The sequence below is a fragment of the Idiotropiscis lumnitzeri genome, chromosome 10 (assembly GCF_059441095.1).
Source record: "Idiotropiscis lumnitzeri isolate Australia: NSW breed Sydney's pygmy pipehorse chromosome 10, RoL_Ilum_1.0, whole genome shotgun sequence".
In the NCBI taxonomy this organism is placed as follows: domain Eukaryota; kingdom Metazoa; phylum Chordata; class Actinopteri; order Syngnathiformes; family Syngnathidae; genus Idiotropiscis; species Idiotropiscis lumnitzeri.
In genome coordinates, this window is record NC_142400.1 from 9267764 (window position 1) to 9289878 (window position 22115).

General features: G+C 40.4%; 1 protein-coding gene and 1 long non-coding RNA gene across 2 annotated transcripts in view; one reads left to right on the plus strand and one right to left on the minus strand.

Moving 5' to 3' along the window:
• Positions 1 to 9468: 9468 nt before the first annotated feature.
• Positions 9469 to 20342, plus strand: LOC148329041 (transcriptional repressor scratch 1-like). Its single transcript, XM_088306380.1, has 2 exons — positions 9469 to 10080; positions 16500 to 20342. Exons 1-2 carry the CDS (start codon positions 9966 to 9968, stop codon positions 17225 to 17227), a joined length of 843 nt encoding a protein of 280 aa, XP_088162506.1. The 5' UTR covers positions 9469 to 9965; the 3' UTR covers positions 17228 to 20342.
• Positions 11887 to 22115, minus strand: part of LOC148329042 (uncharacterized) — an 89131-nt gene continuing 78902 nt past the window's right edge. The window contains exon 3 of the long non-coding RNA XR_015845574.1: positions 11887 to 12592. This is a non-coding gene — a long non-coding RNA (uncharacterized LOC148329042). The remainder of the gene's footprint in view (positions 12593 to 22115) is intronic.

Here is a 22115-nt window from a genome sequence, read left to right on the forward strand (position 1 = left end):
AATGACCTTTACATAGGTTAGCATGCCATTTCTGGTGGCTTAAACCTAAAGATGATTTAGTTGCAACAGAGATATTCCCATGCGTCCGCGCAACTCCCGCAAGCCCGACATCTGTAAAAGGTCACGGCCAAGCGGAACATACGGCAGCAGCGTTTTCACACAACAAACATGAACAGAAACCCCGGAGACAACCTCGTTGCATGCATCTCTCCATTAGAAAGCTGCAGAGTCGTCCTCATTTTGCAACTGAGCAGATACAGATGAACAGTTTTCGAGCAACTATTTCATATTTGATAAATAATAGGCGGTGATACAATTGGAATAGTTTCTTCAGTCAAACAGCTAAGAATTTATGGCGTACATTTTTTTTTAATTGGCCAATGCTGCAGTTATGATTGAGCCATGCCTAGCAACAAGTAACCATGCAATTATCAGACTTGACCGAGAGGATGTGTGCAAAAATGATATTGATAAAACTAAAGCTAAAGCTAAAACTTTACCAAGGGCAGCCATGGTGCTGCTGTTTAAGCAGTCAAATTACAAACTCTCGAGGCCTCAACCCTCGGCACAAAAACCTGATCGACTTGTGAATTCTGGCACAGCTCCAGCTCAATCTGCTCTGTAAAAATACATATTTTTGTAGCTCGGAAAATTGCTACTTAGGGGTCGCAAGATGGACGCTCTGTTTTGAAGTTTGAGTCACCCAATACGTGACTTGAAATTTCTCACATAAGTCCAGCTCAAAACACAACAACAAAGCACTAAAGTTGGTGAGATGGGGATGTTGTTGTTCAGCAACTGTTACTCCACACATGAATTAAAATTTCTCCAAATTAATATGTTTAAAAAAAACAAAAAAAAAAACAACAACAACAACAAAAAAACACTTTTGGAACATAATGGTTTGCCAAAGTTTGAACCTCAGAAACTGGATTCAACTTTAAATTTCTCACACAAGTCCAGCTCAGAGTCCCCCGTAAAAAAAACTACATGGACAACAGAAACTGGCCAGTCAGTGATTGCAATGGAAGCCAAGTTACAGAACTCGACAGGGCGCTCCTTCACCCCATGCGTGTGACTGATTTGAAATTTCTGACACAAGCCCGGCTCAAGGTCCTCTACAATGCATGCGAGCCACAACCGTTTGCCAGATGGGGAGGCTATTGTGCAGCTCCTCAGCTTGAGAGGACCACAGGTGGGATCGACTAGAAATTTCTCACACAAGTCTTCCTCAATGTCCTCTCTAAAACAACCATGAGACCTAACAGTTATCTAAAGTGGTGCTTTGTAGTTTGAGAGGTCATTGCGCTCGGTCCTCAGTGGCGGTTGGAGAGAAAATCCACTTGGACCACAGAGATATGCCGCTTTGTGGTTGAAAGACCTAAGCGAACGGTGCCCCCACCATTTTTCGTTCAGTCTATAAAAGCGGCACTGCTGTCGATAATTTCCATGACTATACCTCATTTTATTTAGATAAATAAAAATAAAACGATGCCTCAGGGGACTTCAGCGCAGAAACACTTCTATCTCTTCAGTGTTGTGTACATCAGAGTCAACATAAAAACACTGAAACAGCTTATCGCTTTATTTTAAAAGCACATTCGACAAACAAAAAATATATATAGGATCAAATAATGGGTTCATTGGGGGTTCATGTCATTACTTCACAACAGAAGTGTGTTTAGGAGCGTTTTTTCCTGTGGGGGGTGAATAAAGCAGATTTAGCAGTATTGACAAAACATGAGAAAACATTTCCATAGTGGTGTGTTGGAATAGTTATGCTTGGTCCTGCTGATGGAACACTGATGCGACTGGTGCTAAAGGGCTGCCTCAGGGTTGCATACACCCAGGCTGTGTGTGAGTGCATGTGTGTGTTTTACCCATATTGTGGGGACATAAATCAGTTGAGATTGTATTGTTGCCGTTTGTCCCACTTTTGGAGACAAAAACTGTTTTCTTAAGGCAGTTTTTTCTTTTTTTAAATGAAGACTTGAAGCTTTGGGGGGTATAGAAGAATTAAGCTCATGGAAAGGAATATAAATAAATTAAATGTCTCCTGAAGTGGCAGAAAAACAAAAGCGTGTGTGTGCATGTGTGTGCGAAAGAGAGACAGAAAAGAGTGTGTAAGACAGATTGCTTGTGTGTGAGATGAAACAAAGCAATACACGTGGATGAAATCAAAGAATGAAATCTCAGATAATAATGGCCACACTCAGACCTGATGAAGAGGATGGAGAAGAGGAAGAGTCCTGTATTCTTTTTTTCCCCTTTTGACCTATTTGTAATCTGTGCAGCTCATTCCCTCTTTTTGTCAATAAATAATACAAAGGCCACACAGACAACAAAAAAGCCATACAAGATACAACTACAGAAGAGATTAAATAATAGTAATTATTATAAAAAAAATAAAAAACCCCAATGAAAATAATTATGAAGCAAATGTAAGATTACAAAAAAGGAGGAGGAATGAAGTCATATAATATAATTTAAAAAATAATTTGACATTATTTGAAACATAGTTTAATAAAGTATATCAGAAGAGGTAGTAATTATTATGAAAAGTATGATTTTCTTATGAGAGAAAAAGTTTGTCATACTAAAAGAAAAATATGTACTTTGAGATGAAAATGTTCATTAATAAATGATTAATGAGGATCAAAGGATATATTAGAAGAGTAGTAATTACCATAAAAGGTTACAATTATTAAATATATCTACATGTATATTAAAAAAAACAATAACATCAACTTAAGAAATACATGCTGAGTGGCTGTAATATTCTTTAGAGAGTGTTTTCTATTTCTCTGACCACTAAGCATCAATAACCCCTCACCCGAAGTTTGCAATGCGTTTTTTTTTTTTTTTGTTGTAAATATCATCTTTTAAATTTAGCATAGGAAACTTGAACACACATTTAATTGTCGACACATTCTTACTCAATGTTTAAAGTAGTCATTCACAAAATATAATAATTGGAAATGACAGTCAGGCCGGAAAAAGAGTACGGTTATATCTTATATTGCAAAGTCTGACCCCATCAGTACAGAACAGGAAGTTTATTGTTTTGTATGAATACAACGTGAGGACTAATGTAAGCAAAATAATGGAAGGAGTTTTCGTCGGATGCAGTGCAGTTGTAAAGCCTCTCGGCTCTCCCGCCGTCTCGGATAAAAATCCATTATAATGTTTAACTCGGCTCTATCGTCCTCATTTCTGCCCCATCCTGCAGGAAGAGCGAATAAATGGATCAATCTAGAAGACAAATAAAAATGTCACCTGGAATGTTTCCACAAGTCTCTTACTTACTCCATCACTCTTTTATCCCTTCCTTCATTTTTCTTCCCCTCCCTTCACTCGCTAGCGGTTTCCCCCCGAAATATGTCCCTCTTTATCGCATGTGACATGGCGGGATAGGCCTGTCCGGGCCAGGTAATGATTTTTTTTGTTCTTATTTCAGCGTTGAGAGGGATCCGCGTGGTGCTGGTTATCAGGCCATTTATTACCCTGCCAGCTCACCACTCAGCTGTCTGACTAAATGCAATCTGCCCTGATTCACACAATTACCCCAAGATGGCGAGAGGAAGAGGAATAGCCCTCTCACTGTGGGTCACCGGGAGTTGAAGGAAATACACAAAGACACCTCAGTGCTTTGCCAAATCAGGCAGGCACTTCCTTCAAGTGTACGAGCATGAAGGGATCGGTATTTGCGGCAGTTTCCATATCTGGAACAGTTAGAGGCTTGTGTCTACGGGCTGTTTATTTCCGCTAAGCAGCACAGTTCACTTTAAGTGGCTATGGAACAGTCGGAATGGTAAATGATCACCTCTCAATCAAAAGGCACATTGAAAACATGGATTCACACGACAATGATCACATATTATTGCTTTGAAATCCAAAATCTCAGCAGCACAAGGTATGTCCGTCCACATTTTCGATTTATTTGAGAGACTGGATATGTACCTCTGTAGGTGCTCACAATTTGGTTAGCAAACTCTAAATGGGGGGCATGAGTATACGCTTTTATGAATGCGTAAATAACGCTCTATATCATAGGTGTCAAACTCTGGCCCGCGGGCCAAATTTGGCCCACAGTGTAATTATATTTGGCCCGCAAGGCTGTATCAATTGACAACGATATCATTTTATATTCAAAATGATAATAGTAATTTTAAAAACTAAACATTGTATTGTATTAATAAAACCACTTATAATAAAAAAAAATCAATAAAAAAATATCAGCATTTATATTGTTTTTAAAAAATTAAATGCTGGCCCGCGGATTTGTTCAAGTTTTACTTTTCGCTTTGACACCCCTGCTCTATATGAACAGAAATGATTGCGCTTATTAACACTCGTTAACATTAAATTTTAAACAGACGGCTTCATGTTGTTTGTGGTTCAATAAAATGATATGTGGGGCCTCAAAATGTTGTTTCTTACAAGTTTTTGTTACGCATCGAGTTGGTATGTGTGCGAGGGTTTTGTGTTCGGCCGGAGTGCTCAAATGGAAGAGCTAATGTTTTGGCTAATGTCTAATCTTCGGGTCATTGAAGACTCAAAATTGTCCGTTCTTTGTTCGTCAGATTAGTCATTCCATTCCAACAAAAGAACAAAACTCCTTAGAGGACCTGCAATAGAGTGAGTTTATTTTTTTTGGTGACGCACCAGGTGACTATTAGTGGAAATGGACTTATTTGGCCAATGGCCAAAAATCCATCCATTACAGACCAAAATGAACCAAACTGGTCCATTTGGTAAAAAGGGAGCTAATGAATTCCACTGCAAAGGATTAATTACAAAGATTATAAATTTAGATTATCCACTCTTAACCGGAGCAAATCACCTCTTAAATGACCAATAAATCTTATGATTCATCATCACGTGGTGAATAATGCAGCGTGTCCACTAGGTCAGACAGTGACAGCGATTACAACTTCCACCATGTGGAAAATGAACATATTCATTTGTTTGAAGGCCACTCAGGCAGATGAAATCCACTCAGAAACACTCTGCAAGGCCTGATTTCCTGAAGGTTTGCACGTGCAGAAAGGGCTGGGAACTTGATTGCGCAACCAAAACAGGAAACACAACCAGGACTTTGCCATGCTAAAATGCCACGTTGCCTATTTCTCACATGCAAATAGACAAATTTAGCACTTGGAATGTGATTTATCAAACTTGTGAATTGTGCTGGCTAATTTAGCGTCTTTATTGCGCTTTGGTAGGACGGATGTATAACGCCGCGTCAAGTGCTTCTAGCATAGCGCAGATGAAATGAGAGGAGGTGATTGGAACTTTTAATCTGAGGTCAGAGTTGGACTGACATAAAAAAAAAAATGGCCCTTGCATTTTGGCGTAGACCAGCCTGCACGCACACATGTATGTGCAAATGTGAGCGGGTACAACCATGACTGTGGATGGTATGATTAATATTGACTTCTCAGCCTGGATATAATTGTCAGTAAGAATTAAAAAAATCTGTGGAAAAGAGAGATTCTTCTCAAATTCAAACATAATTCCTGATCACACCCGGCAACCACGTAAACTTTGCCACTGATTTGGATTGGTTCAAAAAGCTGTCTATACTGTAAAAGGAGTAATAGGCCTCTAAATTGTGGGTTCTTGGGGCAAAATGTAGGAAAATAATAATGAAATAGCATCACATTCGACCCAAAAGACGCCGGCCCACCGGGCATCTGCCTTCGGTGCCAGATGGCCAGTCCAGCCCTGCCTGAAGGTGTTTCACCAGATTTACTCTTGCCACAACTCACCGTTGTTCATTGGAGCTCCGTCATAATGCTATTTGAGAGATGCAAACTGACAGCCACATGGCGTGTCGCTGCACATGCACATTACGCAGGAAAAAGTAGTTCCCACAAATCACGTATCATTTCGACAAGACCTCAAAAGTTGAGTGTCCCAGCAAAGGATTAACCTTACCTCAAATGAGAATCGATTTCGGCGCATCTGGTTAGTGGCGACTGGTTAATAAAGTGCGTTAGGGTACACTGCTCTATTGAAACGCTCACCTTGATGCCACAGCAGCGGCACACCCAAATATTTCAGCTCAAGGTCTTTTATCAAATCATCATCACTTTGCTGTGCTAACGTACGCTACATTCTGGTTCACCAGTACAGCGCGAGTCATCAAAACGGCAAAGAAACAGGCCATATTTCTCCCCTAGACCAGCATTTTTGTATTGTGTGTGTGTGTGTGTGTGCATCTGCCTTTGTGTGTTGTTGTTGTACCTGATGAGAAAAGCTGCTCAGCAATATTTAGCATCACTGCAGAGCTGTGCAGCCTTAGCACACGACACTGTTAAGGCTCACCTCCACAAAAGAACAAAATCCACAAGAGACTCTATGCAGGGAGATCGGAATCATATATTTGGTTGTTTCTTGATGAACACAATCCATAAAAAACAAAATCAGAGAAATACATCAAATAGAAAGACGCAAAGGGAGAAGGGGAAAGAAACTTGAATTATTAATTGTATGAGCATTCTAATGACATTTATGAACGGTGATTTACTTTGTGTTGTGTCAATGTATGTTTGCGTTAAACATGCCATCACGACATAAGCTGTGAAAAACAATGGCCATCGTTAGGTTGTGTCAAAGCGAGCTTGCAGCAGCTGTTGTGCAGTCATACACAACATACGCCACGTTCAAACCTTTAGCCACCTACACGCACACGCATGCACGCTCACACATACACAGACCAGCTGGACAGCGGCTGTACGGCATATAACACATGTGCAGGGATCCATCATGGGAAACCTCCCAAGAGCGCTGAGAACATCCTCCTCTCACACATATGTCTAATCATTCACATAATTCAGCATTAACTATTTATCGCCTGTTTCTTCGCGCTTTTCTCAGGATTAATAAAACATTACAGAAAATGTCAAATCATTGCTCTTGCCCTCTGGCGATCAAAATGAAATTGATGTCATGATAAACTAAAATAATAAAAAAAAAAAAATATATATATATATGTACTCTTATTTTAATTATCTGACAAGTGATTTAGAGGTGTGCGCTTTTCTGTGTGGGGGTGTGTGTGTATGTGTGTGAGTGCGCTTAATTGGACCTCCCTGAGCTAGTCTCCAGGTGATGAACCTCATCTGCTTCTTCTCTGATTAAGGACAACAGATGGACAGGTAGCAACACACAGGCAGGCACACGCACACGCACACGCACACACGCACACACACAGAGCATGAGCTAAAGGTGGTTAAATTCAAGAAACAAACAAACAAAAAAAATTCAAAAAATTGTTTAATTTAGTTGTGTTTTGGCGGACTGGTTGAATGGTTAGCATGTCTATGTTACAGTTCTGAGGTTCAAGTTCAAATCTTGGCTCAAGTCCACCTTTGTATGTTCTGCCTGTGCTTTTTTGCCCCCCCCCCCCCATGACATGGCCTCAAATTTACTATGTCACGGAATCGATCGAGATATATATATATATATGTATATATATGTATATATATATATATATATATAGTGTCTGCCCAAAGCAAAAGGACTACTTTGTGAACAAAAAAATGGATCATATTTAACAGTGACACTCAGAGAGGTGAGGGACGTGACAACTCAAACTTTTTTAGCTAAAGTTGGTCCTGTGCACCAACTTTCACATTACTGCAAATTCTTCATCTTTAAGTGGTTTCCCTGCAGATCAAAGACGCTCACTGAAATTAATCTGAGCCTTAACAGATGACCACCAAACTTTCCCGGCCTGCAATTATGAGCCAGAGTAATGTCTCGTTAAAGCCAGCAAGATTCATTTTTATTCGACTTTGTTGGATGGATATCGCCTAAAACGGGCATTTTTAAAAAAAAATAATATGCATGCTTTATTGGGGGCTATTATTGCGTAAGACACAGACCTAGAAGATAAAATGACAAGGTCCTCAAACATACTCATCAACCGACAAATGATTTCGATGGAATTGGAAAATGAAGAAAAGAAGAGATCAGTTCTTTTTTTTTGTTCTAGTCAATGAATCCTCTTTCTTTCTTTATGTTGCTGTTGTTACATAACACATACACAGAGGTGAGACAGTCCTCATTTTTGCAGAAGTGACCCCGGCTGGTTCTCACATTTCTCACGCACGCTGCCGAGCAACACTCCATTCGGTCCGCAATCCACGTTTGCCTTGAGGGGCCCGAATCATGCAAAATAATGATAATTACGAGGCGCTCCAACATGATTGCTCATATTTGCCTGAAAAATTGGTGTCACCGTTGATGTAAGCAAGGAAAGGACAGAAGAGCAGCTGGTTAATGTGTTGACAATACTGAGGAGAACTTTTACATTTCATTTTCTTTTGAATGCTGCGCATTGTTTCAAGCTGCAAGATGTGGCTGGGGAGAGGGATGTCGGTAGGAGGGGCGCCCCTGCTGAAGCTGCTGCCTCTGCGACCCGACCTCGGATAAGCGGTAGAAAATGGATGCATGGATAGTTTTATTTTAATTTTATTTTTTTGTAAAATCCCTGGTTTAGTTTAGTTTTTCATTAGTTTTACTATTAGTTTTAGTTTTATTTAAATCTATAATAATAATAATAATAATAATACTAACAATAATAATATGGAGTATTTGTCAAGAGCGAGATAAAAAAGGTCAATAAATATTATATAATAAAGTAACGTACACAACAATCGAGAATTAAAACAACTGTTTTACTTTCCGTATGCTGCACGGTGGTACGACAACACCAAAATTAACCAATATATTTAAAATGAACACCAAAAGCTCATCCATGATCTTAAATGACCAAAATGAAAATTAAGGACATTTTTGTGATAATTAGTTAGTTTTATGAACATCAGTCTTTTAAGTTTGTTTATTTATTTATTTTATAAATATTTTTTTTTTAATTTTGATTTCATGATCTGACTTTTTTTTTTAGTTTCAGGTATTCCATCAGTTTTCATCAACTATAATAACCTTGCGAATAATTGACCAAAGTCAGCTGCGATAGGCCGCACCCCCACAACCCAAATCAGGACAAGCCTTATGGAAAATGGATGGCTGCTGTAAATTCTTGAAAATATGAACTTGAATATCTTTGTAATTGACCTTGACAAAGGACCATGAATCCTGATTGTAGCTCGATCTCACGTGGTTAATATAATGGAGATGATACTGAAGTTGCATTTTTTCCATCAATTCCAAATACACCAACATCTTCCAGACAAAAAAATAAAGAGATGAAAGAAAGATAGAAAAAAGACAAAAAGAAGGCTGGGGGTGTTTTAACAGCTTCAATAAATCATCCGGGCCAGTCACCGCTCCCTGGAGAGGAGGGATGGATTAAATTAAGCACTCCTTGGACTCCCTCTCTCTCTCTCTCTCTCTCTCTCTCTCTCTCTCTCCCTCCCTCTCTTTATGTACATCCCTCTCTCTCCCCCTCCTCACTTATAAATGCAGTCAGCTGATCGTCAGACGACACAAGCACGGAACAGCTCGCCGTACAAAGCGGGAGAGGAGAGAAGAGAGAGGGAAGCAGCAGAAAGACAAGAGGAGCTGCAAGGGGGGGATGCAATGAGCCGACGAGTCGCCGGGCGGACTTGAGGACTACTTCCAACGGAGACTGGACTGAGGGTTTCCTCGGCAAAGCTTCAGAATTCCACTCTCCCCTCCCTCTTTCTCCTCTCCTCTTCTTTCACGACAAACGCTGATCTATTTATTCTTCACCGCACGTGAGGCTGGCGGCGAGTGGACTTCCGCTTGTCTGCTGCACAGGAAGCTGAGCGAGGGGAGCTGTCCGGTGCTGAACTTGCTCCCGCTGTGCCGTGGAGGAGCCAGTGGTGGAATTTCTAACAACAACGAAAAAATCTCCCCAAATTAAAGAGCTGCTCAACTATTTCACGAGCTTGGTCACGCTGGCCACGCCGGTCTGCTGTGTTTGCGTGTGTGCGGACTCGTGTGCTTGAGTGTGTGTGTGTTGCACCACCATGCCGAGGTCTTTCCTGGTGAAAAAGGTGAAACTGGATGATTTCTCCACAGCGGATGATTTGGAGAGCGCCTACCGGCCCAGGACGGAGCTGAGCCTGCGGCTTCATGACAAAGGTAGGACGGGCTCAGCTTGAACAGGTGTGTGGCTGTTGTCGGTCCACTAAATGAGAAATGCAACCACAGGCTATGCTGGAATGTGCTGAGGATGCATTTGCTGATTTACAAGCAACTCAACTGTTTTTGTTCTTGCATGCTTTGCCCAAAACGTCACCTCTGTATTTAACCCATTGCGGTCTTCAACACGCTGGAGCAGTAAACAGTTTTCCATTTGAAGGGATCGGCTGCCTTGCTCACGCGCCAGAATCTAACCTTCATAAAATTCTTAACCACACATTTGGCCACGACTGTCCCATGTACGCACTCTCCCTGCGCAGCTATTCGGAAGTGGATGTTAGCGATTAGGTCGCGTGAACTCAGTCCATCCCATGTTTTATTGATTTTGAGCTGATAGTCAACAGCCCACCTCCCCAACACACTTTTTTCACAGGCTAAGTAAGGATAAAGGGAAATAAACAGGGGGACAGGGGGCTATTTATGGCAACAAACCTTTCAAATTTGGACTTACTGGGTCATTTAAAGTTCAAATTCTTAAAAGAAAAGATACTCAACAGGCTTAGTCATATTTATGATGCTAATGTGATTTGATGACGTGGTTATAGAGCGATGAATGTGAGGTACAAGACAGAGGAAAGTCAGATACTTCTGAGCGCGTACAATTTGGAATTTAACATTTTTGGGGAAAAATATGCGGCTAAATATGTTTTGAAACGTTGGTGTGCATGACGTCACCCGAGACCTCAGCGTATCACGCAGCAGCTCATTGAAAGGAGCATCAAAGCATTAAATGTGAGAAGACGAACGGAAGAAGTGATGAAAAGCGTTTATGACTCGTCATCAAAGATACGGTAGAGTGTTGTTGTTTGCACTTTTTCGAGTGGTTAACTTCTTTTAATTAAAATTATTCATGGCACACCTCACCTTTATGCTTTGGCCATTTAACACCAAGTGCTATTATCATTATCATCGGAATGTTTAATAACGGGGGGTTAATGTCCCGGTTAACCTCAAATTTATTAACATCTTTTGTTATCGGGTAATTTAAACCTCCAGAAGTGTTTATGTGCCCGATAGTTTGTTTGCGGATTATGTAAATAGCCTTTAAAGAAAGCAAGACCCAACCACTGACCCCTCACGTGCATGTAGAGTACCTGTTACGCAACAATCGAGAAATACGCCCATAACTGTAAAAGCTCACCGATAATAAAATTGGAAAGTAGCGTATATATAGTTTAGTCGAGTTATTGATAATGCAGTGGTACTTTGGCCTGACATGGTTGCAGGTTCAATTCCCACTCTACGCACGCCCTGCAACTGACCGATGACCAGTGCAGAGCGCAGCTCGCTTTTCAGTCAGAGTCACTTGGGACAGGCCGAAAATAGAAAATAGATGGATGGACAGTTTTCTTTTAATATATTCATACGAATTCAACGTATACATGTGTGTAACCTAAACACATGGAATTAAAAATGTCACTTTTACCAATTATAGGAACAAGAATTAGATTATAAAAAGTGTTTCTCTTGTCAGGAACAGAAAGTATGATGCTTGGAAGCAGGGGAAAGAAAGCACAAGAGGTTAAAAGAGGTTATTTTCGCACCAGGTTACATTTTTACTCTAAACATTTCCAGTACAGTTAATGAAATTATGATTAAATTATGATGCCGATGCCTTGACCCAGGAAGAATTTTGTTTTATACCTCAAGTGATTGATATATTTACGTGACTTTACATTCTAAATACAATATGATGATGTGAAAAAAATATTTTGTGCCTTTAATCTTCTATACAAGAAACCACCATGCCTGAGGAAAAACAACCAATCAGAAACAAAAGGCATGATTTGAAAGTGTGTCAACAATTTTTGGGCACATTTTTTTGTCTTGAGTCATTTCCGACTAATGGATTACGCTCCCGATAAATTCGCCCAGTGAGATTACCACACAAAATGTTGACTTGACTCAACTAGTTTGATTGATGATTGTGTTTGAGTCACAATTGAATGCAGATAATGTTATTTGTGCATGTAGTCTTTAGTCCGCCTCATTGCCGGCAGCAGTGTGACTCATTGTTGTTCGCTGTGAACTTCAATACACCCTTGAACAGACGTCTCCGTGCTTCCTCTCCCAGCCTCCACCCGGGCGCCACTGACACATTGTTGCATCAGCGTGTGCTTCCCGCGCCTGACCCTCACTTGTGTTTGCGCGTCGGAGAACATAGGAAAAAAATATCTGTCAGTGGCGTATTCATCATGTCGAGGCTAACAAGTCCTGTGTGGCTTCACACGCGACCCGCGGTCCTCCGCTACCTTTTTCTAGTCCTTCCCCCTCCCTCTGTCCTCAAAAGCTTGACGTGGCCGAAACGCTCACTGCAGTGCTGGATTTAGCCCGGGCGAGCCGCCGTGCGTTAGCAGTAACTTTCTGCTGGGATGAAGCAGAGTTGGGAATAATTGATATCCCGCTTGTGTTGCTTTGTGTGTAATGGGACCGCTTGGATTGGAGGGGCGCCCTGCGGATAGAAACGAGTCATGAAGAGGTAGTCTCTTCAGGTGAAGAACTGCGCCACAAAACCAAGACAACTTCATGCTGGGTTTCAACATTAAAATCCAAGGAAAAACCTTTTGTTTATTTTTAGGAGCAGGATTTATTTTAATATAAAAGTCGTCGGCCCAGACTACCTTAGTTGTTCTTGCCCTTGTTACCAATTAGTATTTAATCAAATTTTAATGTAATTTTAATTCATCATAAGCATTATATTATACTGATACATCATTGGCTACTCGTTGGAGAATGAGATTAGCAGATCTGCCTGGAGAGATTGTAGGTTCCAATGGTTCTGTTTGTTTTCTGCAGGTACTCAGGCTTCCTCGTGCATTCATAAAAAATTGCATATCAGGGTAAATTTCAGACTTTAAATTGTCCATAGGTGTCAATTTGAGTGGAAATGATTCTTGTCCATATGCCCTGTGATTGAACATTTCAGGGTTTAACCTACTTTTCACACCAAAGTGGGCCTCGGCCGATATTGATCTTTTGAGGCCGATGCCAAGTCCTAATTGTTCCAAAAAAAACAAACAAAAAAAAAAAACATATAATAAAATAACGTTACTTGACACAACAATAAAGATATGAACTACAGGCAGAATATTGGACTGTTTTGTATAACTCTTTGCTTTCTGATTTTTTTTTAAACTTTACAACAGAGAGAAAAATCCGGAAAAGTTATCATTATTTTTGTCTTATGGTGCAATGAGTTAATAGCTATAAAAATATATATTAAAAAATTATAAAAAAAATAATCAAACCCTCCAGCCACATCAAATTCTTTCTTTTGAATTTTTAGATTTCAAAAGACACAATATTGAAAAATTAAATTGATAAATCAGTCATGTTCTACTCAAAAGTCAGCAACAGTTTCCGTATGACTCCTAACAGGATTCATGGTAGAAAATGAATGAAGGTTAACTTTTTACGACAGTCATGTGATTTACTAAAATAGCTAAAAATAGGAAAAATGTGCATATTGGGAAAAAATATTTTAGTGAACAAGAGGGGAGGTTATAATATATATAATAATATATAATCAGTAAATCTTAATTTAACAGCGTTTTAGGTAATTTAATGCAATATTCCAACAAAAGGGCACCGAAGTCACTATATATGCTCACCTATTACTAAAAAAATGCTACTCAACTGCAATAATAAACATTTCCATTTACATTGTTATCATTGTAAAAAAAAAAAAAAAAAGAAAAAAAAGTTCTGCGTTAGATCTCATTGAGTTGCGCACTTGCATATGGAAAGAAAGTCAAACCAGTGCCCTGAAAACATGACAGGACGATGCGTGGCTTTAAAAAGACATTAGGGGAGAGAACATTCCAGACCCAGAGGAGGTATATTCAGGCGTTAAATTATATCTAAGGATGCAGTTGTGTTTTGTTTTCGTACTCCACTCCCTTGAGGATTTCCAGTTTTTTGTTAGAATATAGTCAAAGTAGTCAGAATGTTTTGCTCTAGCGCTGATAGGGGGGAGGGAGGGTGTCAATATCTTAGCTATCACACCTGCATAGAATTCAGTCAACTTTGTTATCCAATAGCAAACATGTTTACGATTAATTTGTTATGACACAATTGTACCACATGCTAACCACACAAAATAAAATGTTAATAAACTCATTCAATAACGATAAAAACGTCATTTTGCTGATTTTACAGCCTAAGTAGCTGCTTTACATAAACACGCATACATGCGTACAGTATATGCACACTCACACGTCCACTTTCACCCTCAAGTGTCGCATGAGTATTTAAAATATGCATCGCTCTAGTGCTGCTGGTGGGTAGAAAGTTGGTAATGACGATGACAACCACACAGGTGAAGTGACCAGTCATCATCAGTCTATGCGGTACGTTTGTTGCATACAGTATGTTCAAGTGAACGCAAATGTCTCACCACGGACATGATGTGTGATTCGAATAACGGCTCCTAACATTATTTCCACACTCAGAGGCATTCGTAGTTTAATAGCTCTCAAGTTGGAACGACGAGTATCAATCGGACTCAATTTGGTGAAAATCATCATCAGCGTAACGCCATGCAGTCACTAGCTAAGGTTGACAGTGCGAGGTTTATGACAACAGATGCTCATTATCCACCGCTCAGCTCTTTCGGTTTAGTAGTTTGGGGAGGTCGGTTTTCCACTTCAATAAAAACTGGAAAAAGTCGACGCTGCATCAAACGCATTAGCCTGCGCGATGCTAACAAGTAATAACATTGGATGTGGCATGCGGCTGTTGGCCCCGGTGAGGTGATTGATTCTAGTCGCGAGGAAACTGTCAAAAAGCAAAAATAAAAAACAGACTGCTGCAGCAAAATGGAAGCTGCTTAGGACAATAGTCTGCAATTACTTAACAATTTAATGTCCAGAAGTGGGAAACCTGAAGTTCCCAACCTTTAATGAGCCATCGCAGACATTTTGCATTTAAAGAAAAAAAACAAACAAATCTCACGGTACACCAGCTAACAAAAATAACTCAAAATGTGAAATCTGGTGATGATCTCATCTCAATGTATTCAGAAATTTCCTTTCTCGCAGTGAAATCTGCTCCTGTTTCGTTCAATGCGATTACTCTGTTGCATGAATGGAGGAATTGTGGGGGAGCATTTAATTGTTCTCGCTGTCACTAGCTCAATGAAAAAACTGAATGAAATGAAAAAAAAACACACTTTTGTAAAAGCACAAAAATACAATCTGACCAATAAAATGAGGAGTTTTAAATTCATAGAGCAACAAACACTTTTTGTCATATTTATGAAAGCAATGACAGTTAAGAATTGACTTCATACTTTGAAAAAAAAATCATCTCTTCCTTGCGCCATATTGTGCCTCTTGATTTTTAATAAACCACCAAGCCAGAGGAAAAACAACCCTCGAGAGAAACGTGATTTAGGAGATTTATTTGTATTGCACTTGTGTGTACACATCGTTGACACGCACCTGTTTCATTGCTGCACATCTTATTACAAAACACACCAATTTTGGGAGACAAGAGTAAAATAATTTTCATGCCGGTGCAAATCTAGTCTACCATGCTTGGGGCTGTGTTGCACCTCGCACCTTGCCACGCCCCCCGACTCACCTGAATATTTGGGAACAGAAACTAGCCTCCTGGCTCATCTGAAAATTTTGTTACAAAAAGTAGACTCCGAAAAACCACGCCCGCAAATTAACAAATCATTATTATTATCATATGAAAGTTTGTCATAACTCAGAGGTATCACTTTCCATGTGCCAATCTCATATCTCAGATCCCGGTGAGTCAATTTCTGCTTATGCAATGTCAACCACTGGAGCGTCCTGATTTTTTTGGCAGTGTCCATGAGTCAGCTTGTTCCATCGCACAATGGAGCACGACAGTTCAAACGTCCCGTTCGGCCCAATTCAACCTGTGCAAAGTCGAGGAAATTAGAAAAAGAAAGAAAATGGTTTGCGTAAGATTTATTGGTTGTTTTTCTTCGGGCATGGAGGTTTTTTTACAAGCCAAAAAAAAGTTTGGGTCAGAGACAGCTGATTTTTTTTTTTTTGTGATTTATATCATTAATATGAAAACCAAATTGAAATGGGATAAATTCCCGCTACACACCTGATGATGTCAGAGGTGACGACATAATATTAACTCGGCCTGCTTGGCTGACCAGATACTGCAAATTGTGCCACTGGAAAAGCACCAATAGAGAGTTGTGCCAGACATTTTTTATCTAACCATTGTTTGCCTCTTCACTTTTCTGAAAAGATATGATTACATCATTTCAAAAAGTCCAAATCGTCATAAAGTGGACTCGGAGGGCTGTCATCAAGCATGAGACAAAACAAAGCCCAAAGTCTAAAGCGCATTGTTTTCTTGTTGCCTGACAGCTGGCTACATCAGCGACTACATCAGTCCTTCCGTGTACGATGGCGAGAGCGACGGCGGGATCAAGGTGCCCTCGCCGGACCCCCTCTACGACGGCATCCACAGCGACTACGGAGCCCCGGACTCGGAGTCTCCCGACAGCCCGGGCTCCGAGCTCACCGACGGCTACATCAACGGCGACGCGGCGGTCAGCGACGGCTACTCGGTGGACGCCTTTTACATCACGGACGGCCGCTCGAGGAGAAAAGCCATGGGCAGCCCTCGCAGCATCCAGCGGCACACGTGCAACGAGTGCGGCAAGACCTACGCCACCTCGTCCAACCTGAGCCGACACAAACAGACGCACCGCTCGCTGGACAGCAAGCTGGCCAAAAAATGTCCCACCTGCGGCAAGGTGTACGTGTCCATGCCCGCCATGGCCATGCACCTGCTCACGCACGACCTCAAACACAAGTGCGACGTGTGCGGCAAAGCCTTCAGCCGGCCGTGGCTCTTGCAGGGCCACATGCGCTCGCACACGGGCGAGAAGCCCTTCGGCTGCGCCCACTGCGGGAAAGCCTTCGCGGACCGCTCGAACCTGCGCGCTCACATGCAGACGCACTCGGCCTTCAAGCACTTCAAGTGCAAACGCTGCAACAAGACCTTCGCGCTCAAGAGTTACCTGAACAAGCACTACGAGTCGGCCTGCTTCAAAGGCCCCTTCTCTCCTCTCGGGCCCCTGGATGCATGACCCGCCCCATCACTTGCAAAAAAAAAAAATCAAAAAAAAAAATCAGACACAAACCATCTATGTTGTGTTCTGACCCGGCTTTCTCTTCCTCGCTCACATTGTGCACCTCGCTTCCCCCCGCAGCCAATTACCGGTGATAACGATAGCACAATTTTTCTCCTGGTGATGAAGGATTGAACTGTTTTACGCATGCACTTCCCAACAACAACAACAACAAAAAACTTGGTGACTTGTTCTTCCTGATCCGGATAGAGACAAAAATAATAACACAAACGCGGCTTCTATCCGGCATGGAGACGCAGTTCAGACTTTCACAAGGATGACGATAGCAACAGCAAGCTAACGGCTGCTGACTTCCTCTCTGCACTACCACGCGTAGAAAGAGAACATTTTTTTTTTATTTTTTTTTGCTTTTGGAAGAATAATAGTAATAATTATAGTAATAACAATGATAATAACGCTAATGTTCTTCTGCACCAAGTGACCATATTCTCTCCACTACCAAGGTAGGAAAAAAAAATCAAACAAAAAACTATTTATTTATTTATTTATTTATTTATTCATTTAGCTATTTATTGTTTACTTATTTGTCATGTATTTTTATGTTGCACTTTACTTTTTAGTTCCTTCCTATTTCTACCACAACAGGCCAAAGCATAAGCCACTTTTTAAGTGCTATTTTGTTCAACTTTTTTTACAAAGGTTATTTGCATGCAAAAAATCGAATCTATGCCAACATCATATAAAGCTTTTTTTTTTTTTTTTTTGATGAAATTTAATAGACGAGGGCAATATTTTTCTCTTGGAGCCTCCGTAGACTTTTTTCAAAGCAATAATCACACTAATGCATGGTATTTTATGAAGTATTACCTACTACTGTATAGCAGTTTTAAAAATCAGGTATGTTTTACTTCACCTATAGTTATAAACAGAAAAAGACAAAATATCGCCGACATCAGGGAACATGCCAATGTAGTGTTAGCGAAACAAAAAGAAACAAAAAGTCTTTCCTCTCTCGTTATGCACTGCCTGCCTCTTAGTGAGTAGAACTAATGTAGGATTTTGGGCAAAAGGAGCTGGGATCAGCGGCTTGCCGGATTTGATGCCTGTTGCACCTGCAGTCAAATAAACGTCCCCTTTTCCCCCCAAAAAATTCCAACAGCAGTACAGACTTGCAGTCGAGCGGTGACGTCGCAGGTGCAGCCAAATCGGCAAGTGTTCGACTTAAAACGCGATGCATTATTCAACCACACATAAAGTGCGCATTCTTAGACCGCGGAAAAAGCGTGCACTTACGGCTGAATGGCCTGCCACCTTCGCAGTTACAACCCCCTCGCATACTGTACATTAGCGCCGCTTATTCTGCAGCAGGCACGGTTCGTTCCTACGGAGCCAACCAAGAGGATTAACCCACAAGTCATATAAGGGCCCTGAACAATACACGGTGAAAGTGTTGATCCATGCGGCTGATAGCAATGCGGCTGAACCCAGCTCTCTAAGCCCCAAAAAAAAAATAAAAATAAAATAAAATAACATCCGCTGTAGATTCCTGGAGCTTCCCTGGAGACACTCGCAGGACACGCACAACTGCGCAAAAACATTTGTGCTCAGTAATGACGATTGGCGTTACGTAACCTTGCAAAGACACACTCGGAGCGACCCGGAGAGAACATCTGCGCTGTCTGATTAAACTCCAAACCCCAGTCAAGCTTCCAACAATTGGAAATAATAGGTTTAATATGAACAAGTGATTCTTTTAAAAAAAGGACTTGTGATAATTGCAGCAGTTCCTCAGGCGTGCGTAACCTTCAGTTAATCACACTTTGAGATGAAGATCCCGAGTTTAATCAGGAGATTATTCAATTATGTGATTTGCCTTTCACTACGCATTATTTTAGGGCTATGAAGATAAAAAGGAGCGTTTGCACTGAACATGCACTTGTGCCCTACTTTTACCTTCATCTCAGATGTAAACTAACAGCTCGTGTATGAGGACAAACGCTTCAGTGATTGTTGTGAAAGCAGCAATTTTGTCGAAAGGAGTTAAGTTGCAGCCGTCCATCTAATCTTGAGCGCTTTGAAAAATGCATCTCAATAGCGGAAGTATTTTTATCCAGGAATTTAAAAAAAAAAAAACAAAGAAGTAAAAGCAAAGTGAAACTCCAAAAGAATAAAAGAACAAAAGCCACAGAGATGAAGATAAGGTGTGAATATTTGCCGAGTGTGAAATTGATGCAACACCAGAAAGGGGCTTAATAGCAGATAAGAAGTTGGAGAATTATGTGAAGAACACGCACAGGAATAATTAGAATGGAACTCAGCAGAATACAGACATAAGCCGAGGCGATGCAATGCTCACTTTGTCTTGTTTGATTAAAAAAAAAAAAATAATAATAATAATCATAGCAATATTTTGACACTCCGGTCCTGCAGGGGGCGGTCATGTGTATTAAATAAATAAATAAAATAAAATATCCAACCACACATTTCCGCTTGTTCTCATCTCTCTACGCCTCCAAATTTTTTAAAGTGAACTGCTTGACGCTAAATATCCACAATTGAGTACTACATAATTCAACACGTTTCCAATAATCTCCAAGTATGAATAAAGTGTTAAAAAAAAAAAATCTGGGAATTCTCTTGGCACGGTCTTTAATCGCAATAATCCTCCGACCTGCTATTGTGTGTCTCCAAGCCAGCTCCGGATCTTTTGCTCTCCAAGCACTTCCATTCGAATCATGTCCACCTTCAAAGAAAGTAGCACAATGAAACTAACTAGAATTCAGGTAGAGAAGAATTGAAAACTTGTACTAGCTTGACCTCTCTTCTTTTTTTTTTTCTTTTTTTTTTTTTTTCTTTTTTGTATTTCCGAGCTGAAGGGCGCGACGTTGACCGAATTAATCACTTCTTGGACGAGGGTTTGTAAAAGGACTGAGGCGTTTTTACCGCTGTACAGTGATATCTGACACACTTAATCTCAGGAGATTCTGGACTCTCGGATGCAGAGGGAGGATCTCCTGGGTGGGTCTTTTGAGCCAGTATTTAGACAATGTAAGCACAATGAACACAAAGCATTTTGTGGCACTTCATAATAAAGAACTATCTTAACCAACAACGATGCTTTGATGTCTTATTTTTTCCTTTTAGAGAAAATTGAGCGGGCAACGATTTTCATTCACTTTAAACCGCATAAGGACATTTAAATGAATTCATGTTTGAGTGCCGGTTTCTGTTTACAGAGACGATTCCTCGTTCTGGACACATCTATATAGAGAAATATTAGTGGAGCTAATATTGGATGTTTAAAGAGATACCGGGAGATAGCGAGAGGGCACAGTGGGCTCATTAGCACTCTTAAGGCTTGCAAGCTGCCCGCCGGTAATGGGCTGCTTTTCTTTTCTTAAACAAACACTGCAGTTTCCTAAATCAATATGCGGACACTTAGCAGCGGTTAGCTGGAGCGACGCTGTCCCCCTTTTCACTTTCAAGTTTATTTTCCTTTCGGTTAGCTCAGTTGAACGCTTGACCTTAACCCATTAAGATGATTAAAAAGGGAGAAAACTTGAAAATGATATATCATTTATTTTTATTTTTTTATTGATATTTGATGCTTGTTATTGTTGTGTGACATTGTGTGAAGGAAAATGGACAATGTGACGAAAATATAGGGATCAGCTTTTGAATGAACCTCAAATGCACCATCAACTTTACAGGTGAACTTAATTTGACCTTCTCACCTTTGAACGAACCTGTTGATGACACTGTAACATTGTAAGGCAAGTTCTCACTTCCCACTGAGAACATTCTGGTGATCAATTTATACGAATCATCTTGGTCTAGGGCCGGGGTGGGCAAACTTTTTGATTGGCGGGCCACAATGGGTTCTAAAATTTGACAGAGGGGCCGGACCAGGAGCAGATGGATGGAGTGTTTTGGTGACCTCACCTCATCTGAGAAAAAAATACATTTAATTTTTAATGAAAGTGAACAAAAGCATTACAATATATATGTCTTTGAAAAACCACAGTGTTTAGAAATTAAAACATGAACAAGGTTTATTCATTTAATTTTTGTCAAATTTGACGGGCCGGAGTAAAACGTTTAACGGGCCGCATGTGGCCCCCGGGCCGTAGTTTGCCCAACACTGGTCTAGGGTGTCTAGATGTGAAGAACTGTTTTAATTGCGATTCTAATTGAAGCAAGACATTTATTGCTTGATATTCGGTACTATGGCTGGAGCGAGGCAACATACCAATCTTGCCAGCAGCTTTAAAACTGCAAATCTGAACTTAACTGAGCAGTTTTAAAGGTTACATAGGGTTAGGTGCGAAAAAATCGATTTGAAACTTTTGTTAACCGTTACGCAATTTGTGCTCCATCACTCGAGCATGAAAGTGCGAAAGTATTCTTGTCGAGTTTTTTTGTTTGTGTGTTATTTTCCCATGTTGCTGCAAATCATAAATAATTTATTTTGTCTTGTCCTCAACACCCTAGCAAGAAAACAATTTGCACTCTATCAGGCACATAATATCAACTGCAACGTCAGGTAGATTTTTTTTTTGGACTTTTTGAAATTTCACTTTAAAGCCCCATGATGTTATTTCCATTTGTTTTGCTCAATTGTATATATTAATTCTTAATTAATTCCCTTTTACGTATTTTAAACGGATGCAACAATGTGCCCCCAGAAAATGTTTTATTATCCTTTGTGCTGATGCAGACCGCAGCTATCCGCCACACTACTTCCTGTTTTGTTGCAGGAAATTAAGTCATCTTGTTGCTTGCTGCTCTGTTGATTTTGGAGCTTTTTCATTATACTTATTATTTACCAAAGTCTGACCCTGAGGGCTGCAAGCCTTTCTTTTTCTGACATAATGATCAAGTGTGT

Bases quoted from the DNA above. Each gene is read 5' to 3' on its own strand.
- LOC148329041 (XM_088306380.1), top strand. From the start codon at position 9,966: ATGCCGAGGTCTTTCCTGGTGAAAAAGGTGAAACTGGATGATTTCTCC. The intron at 10,081-16,499 runs GTAGGACGGGCT...GTTGCCTGACAG, and splicing joins CCTGCGGCTTCATGACAAAG to CTGGCTACATCAGCGACTAC.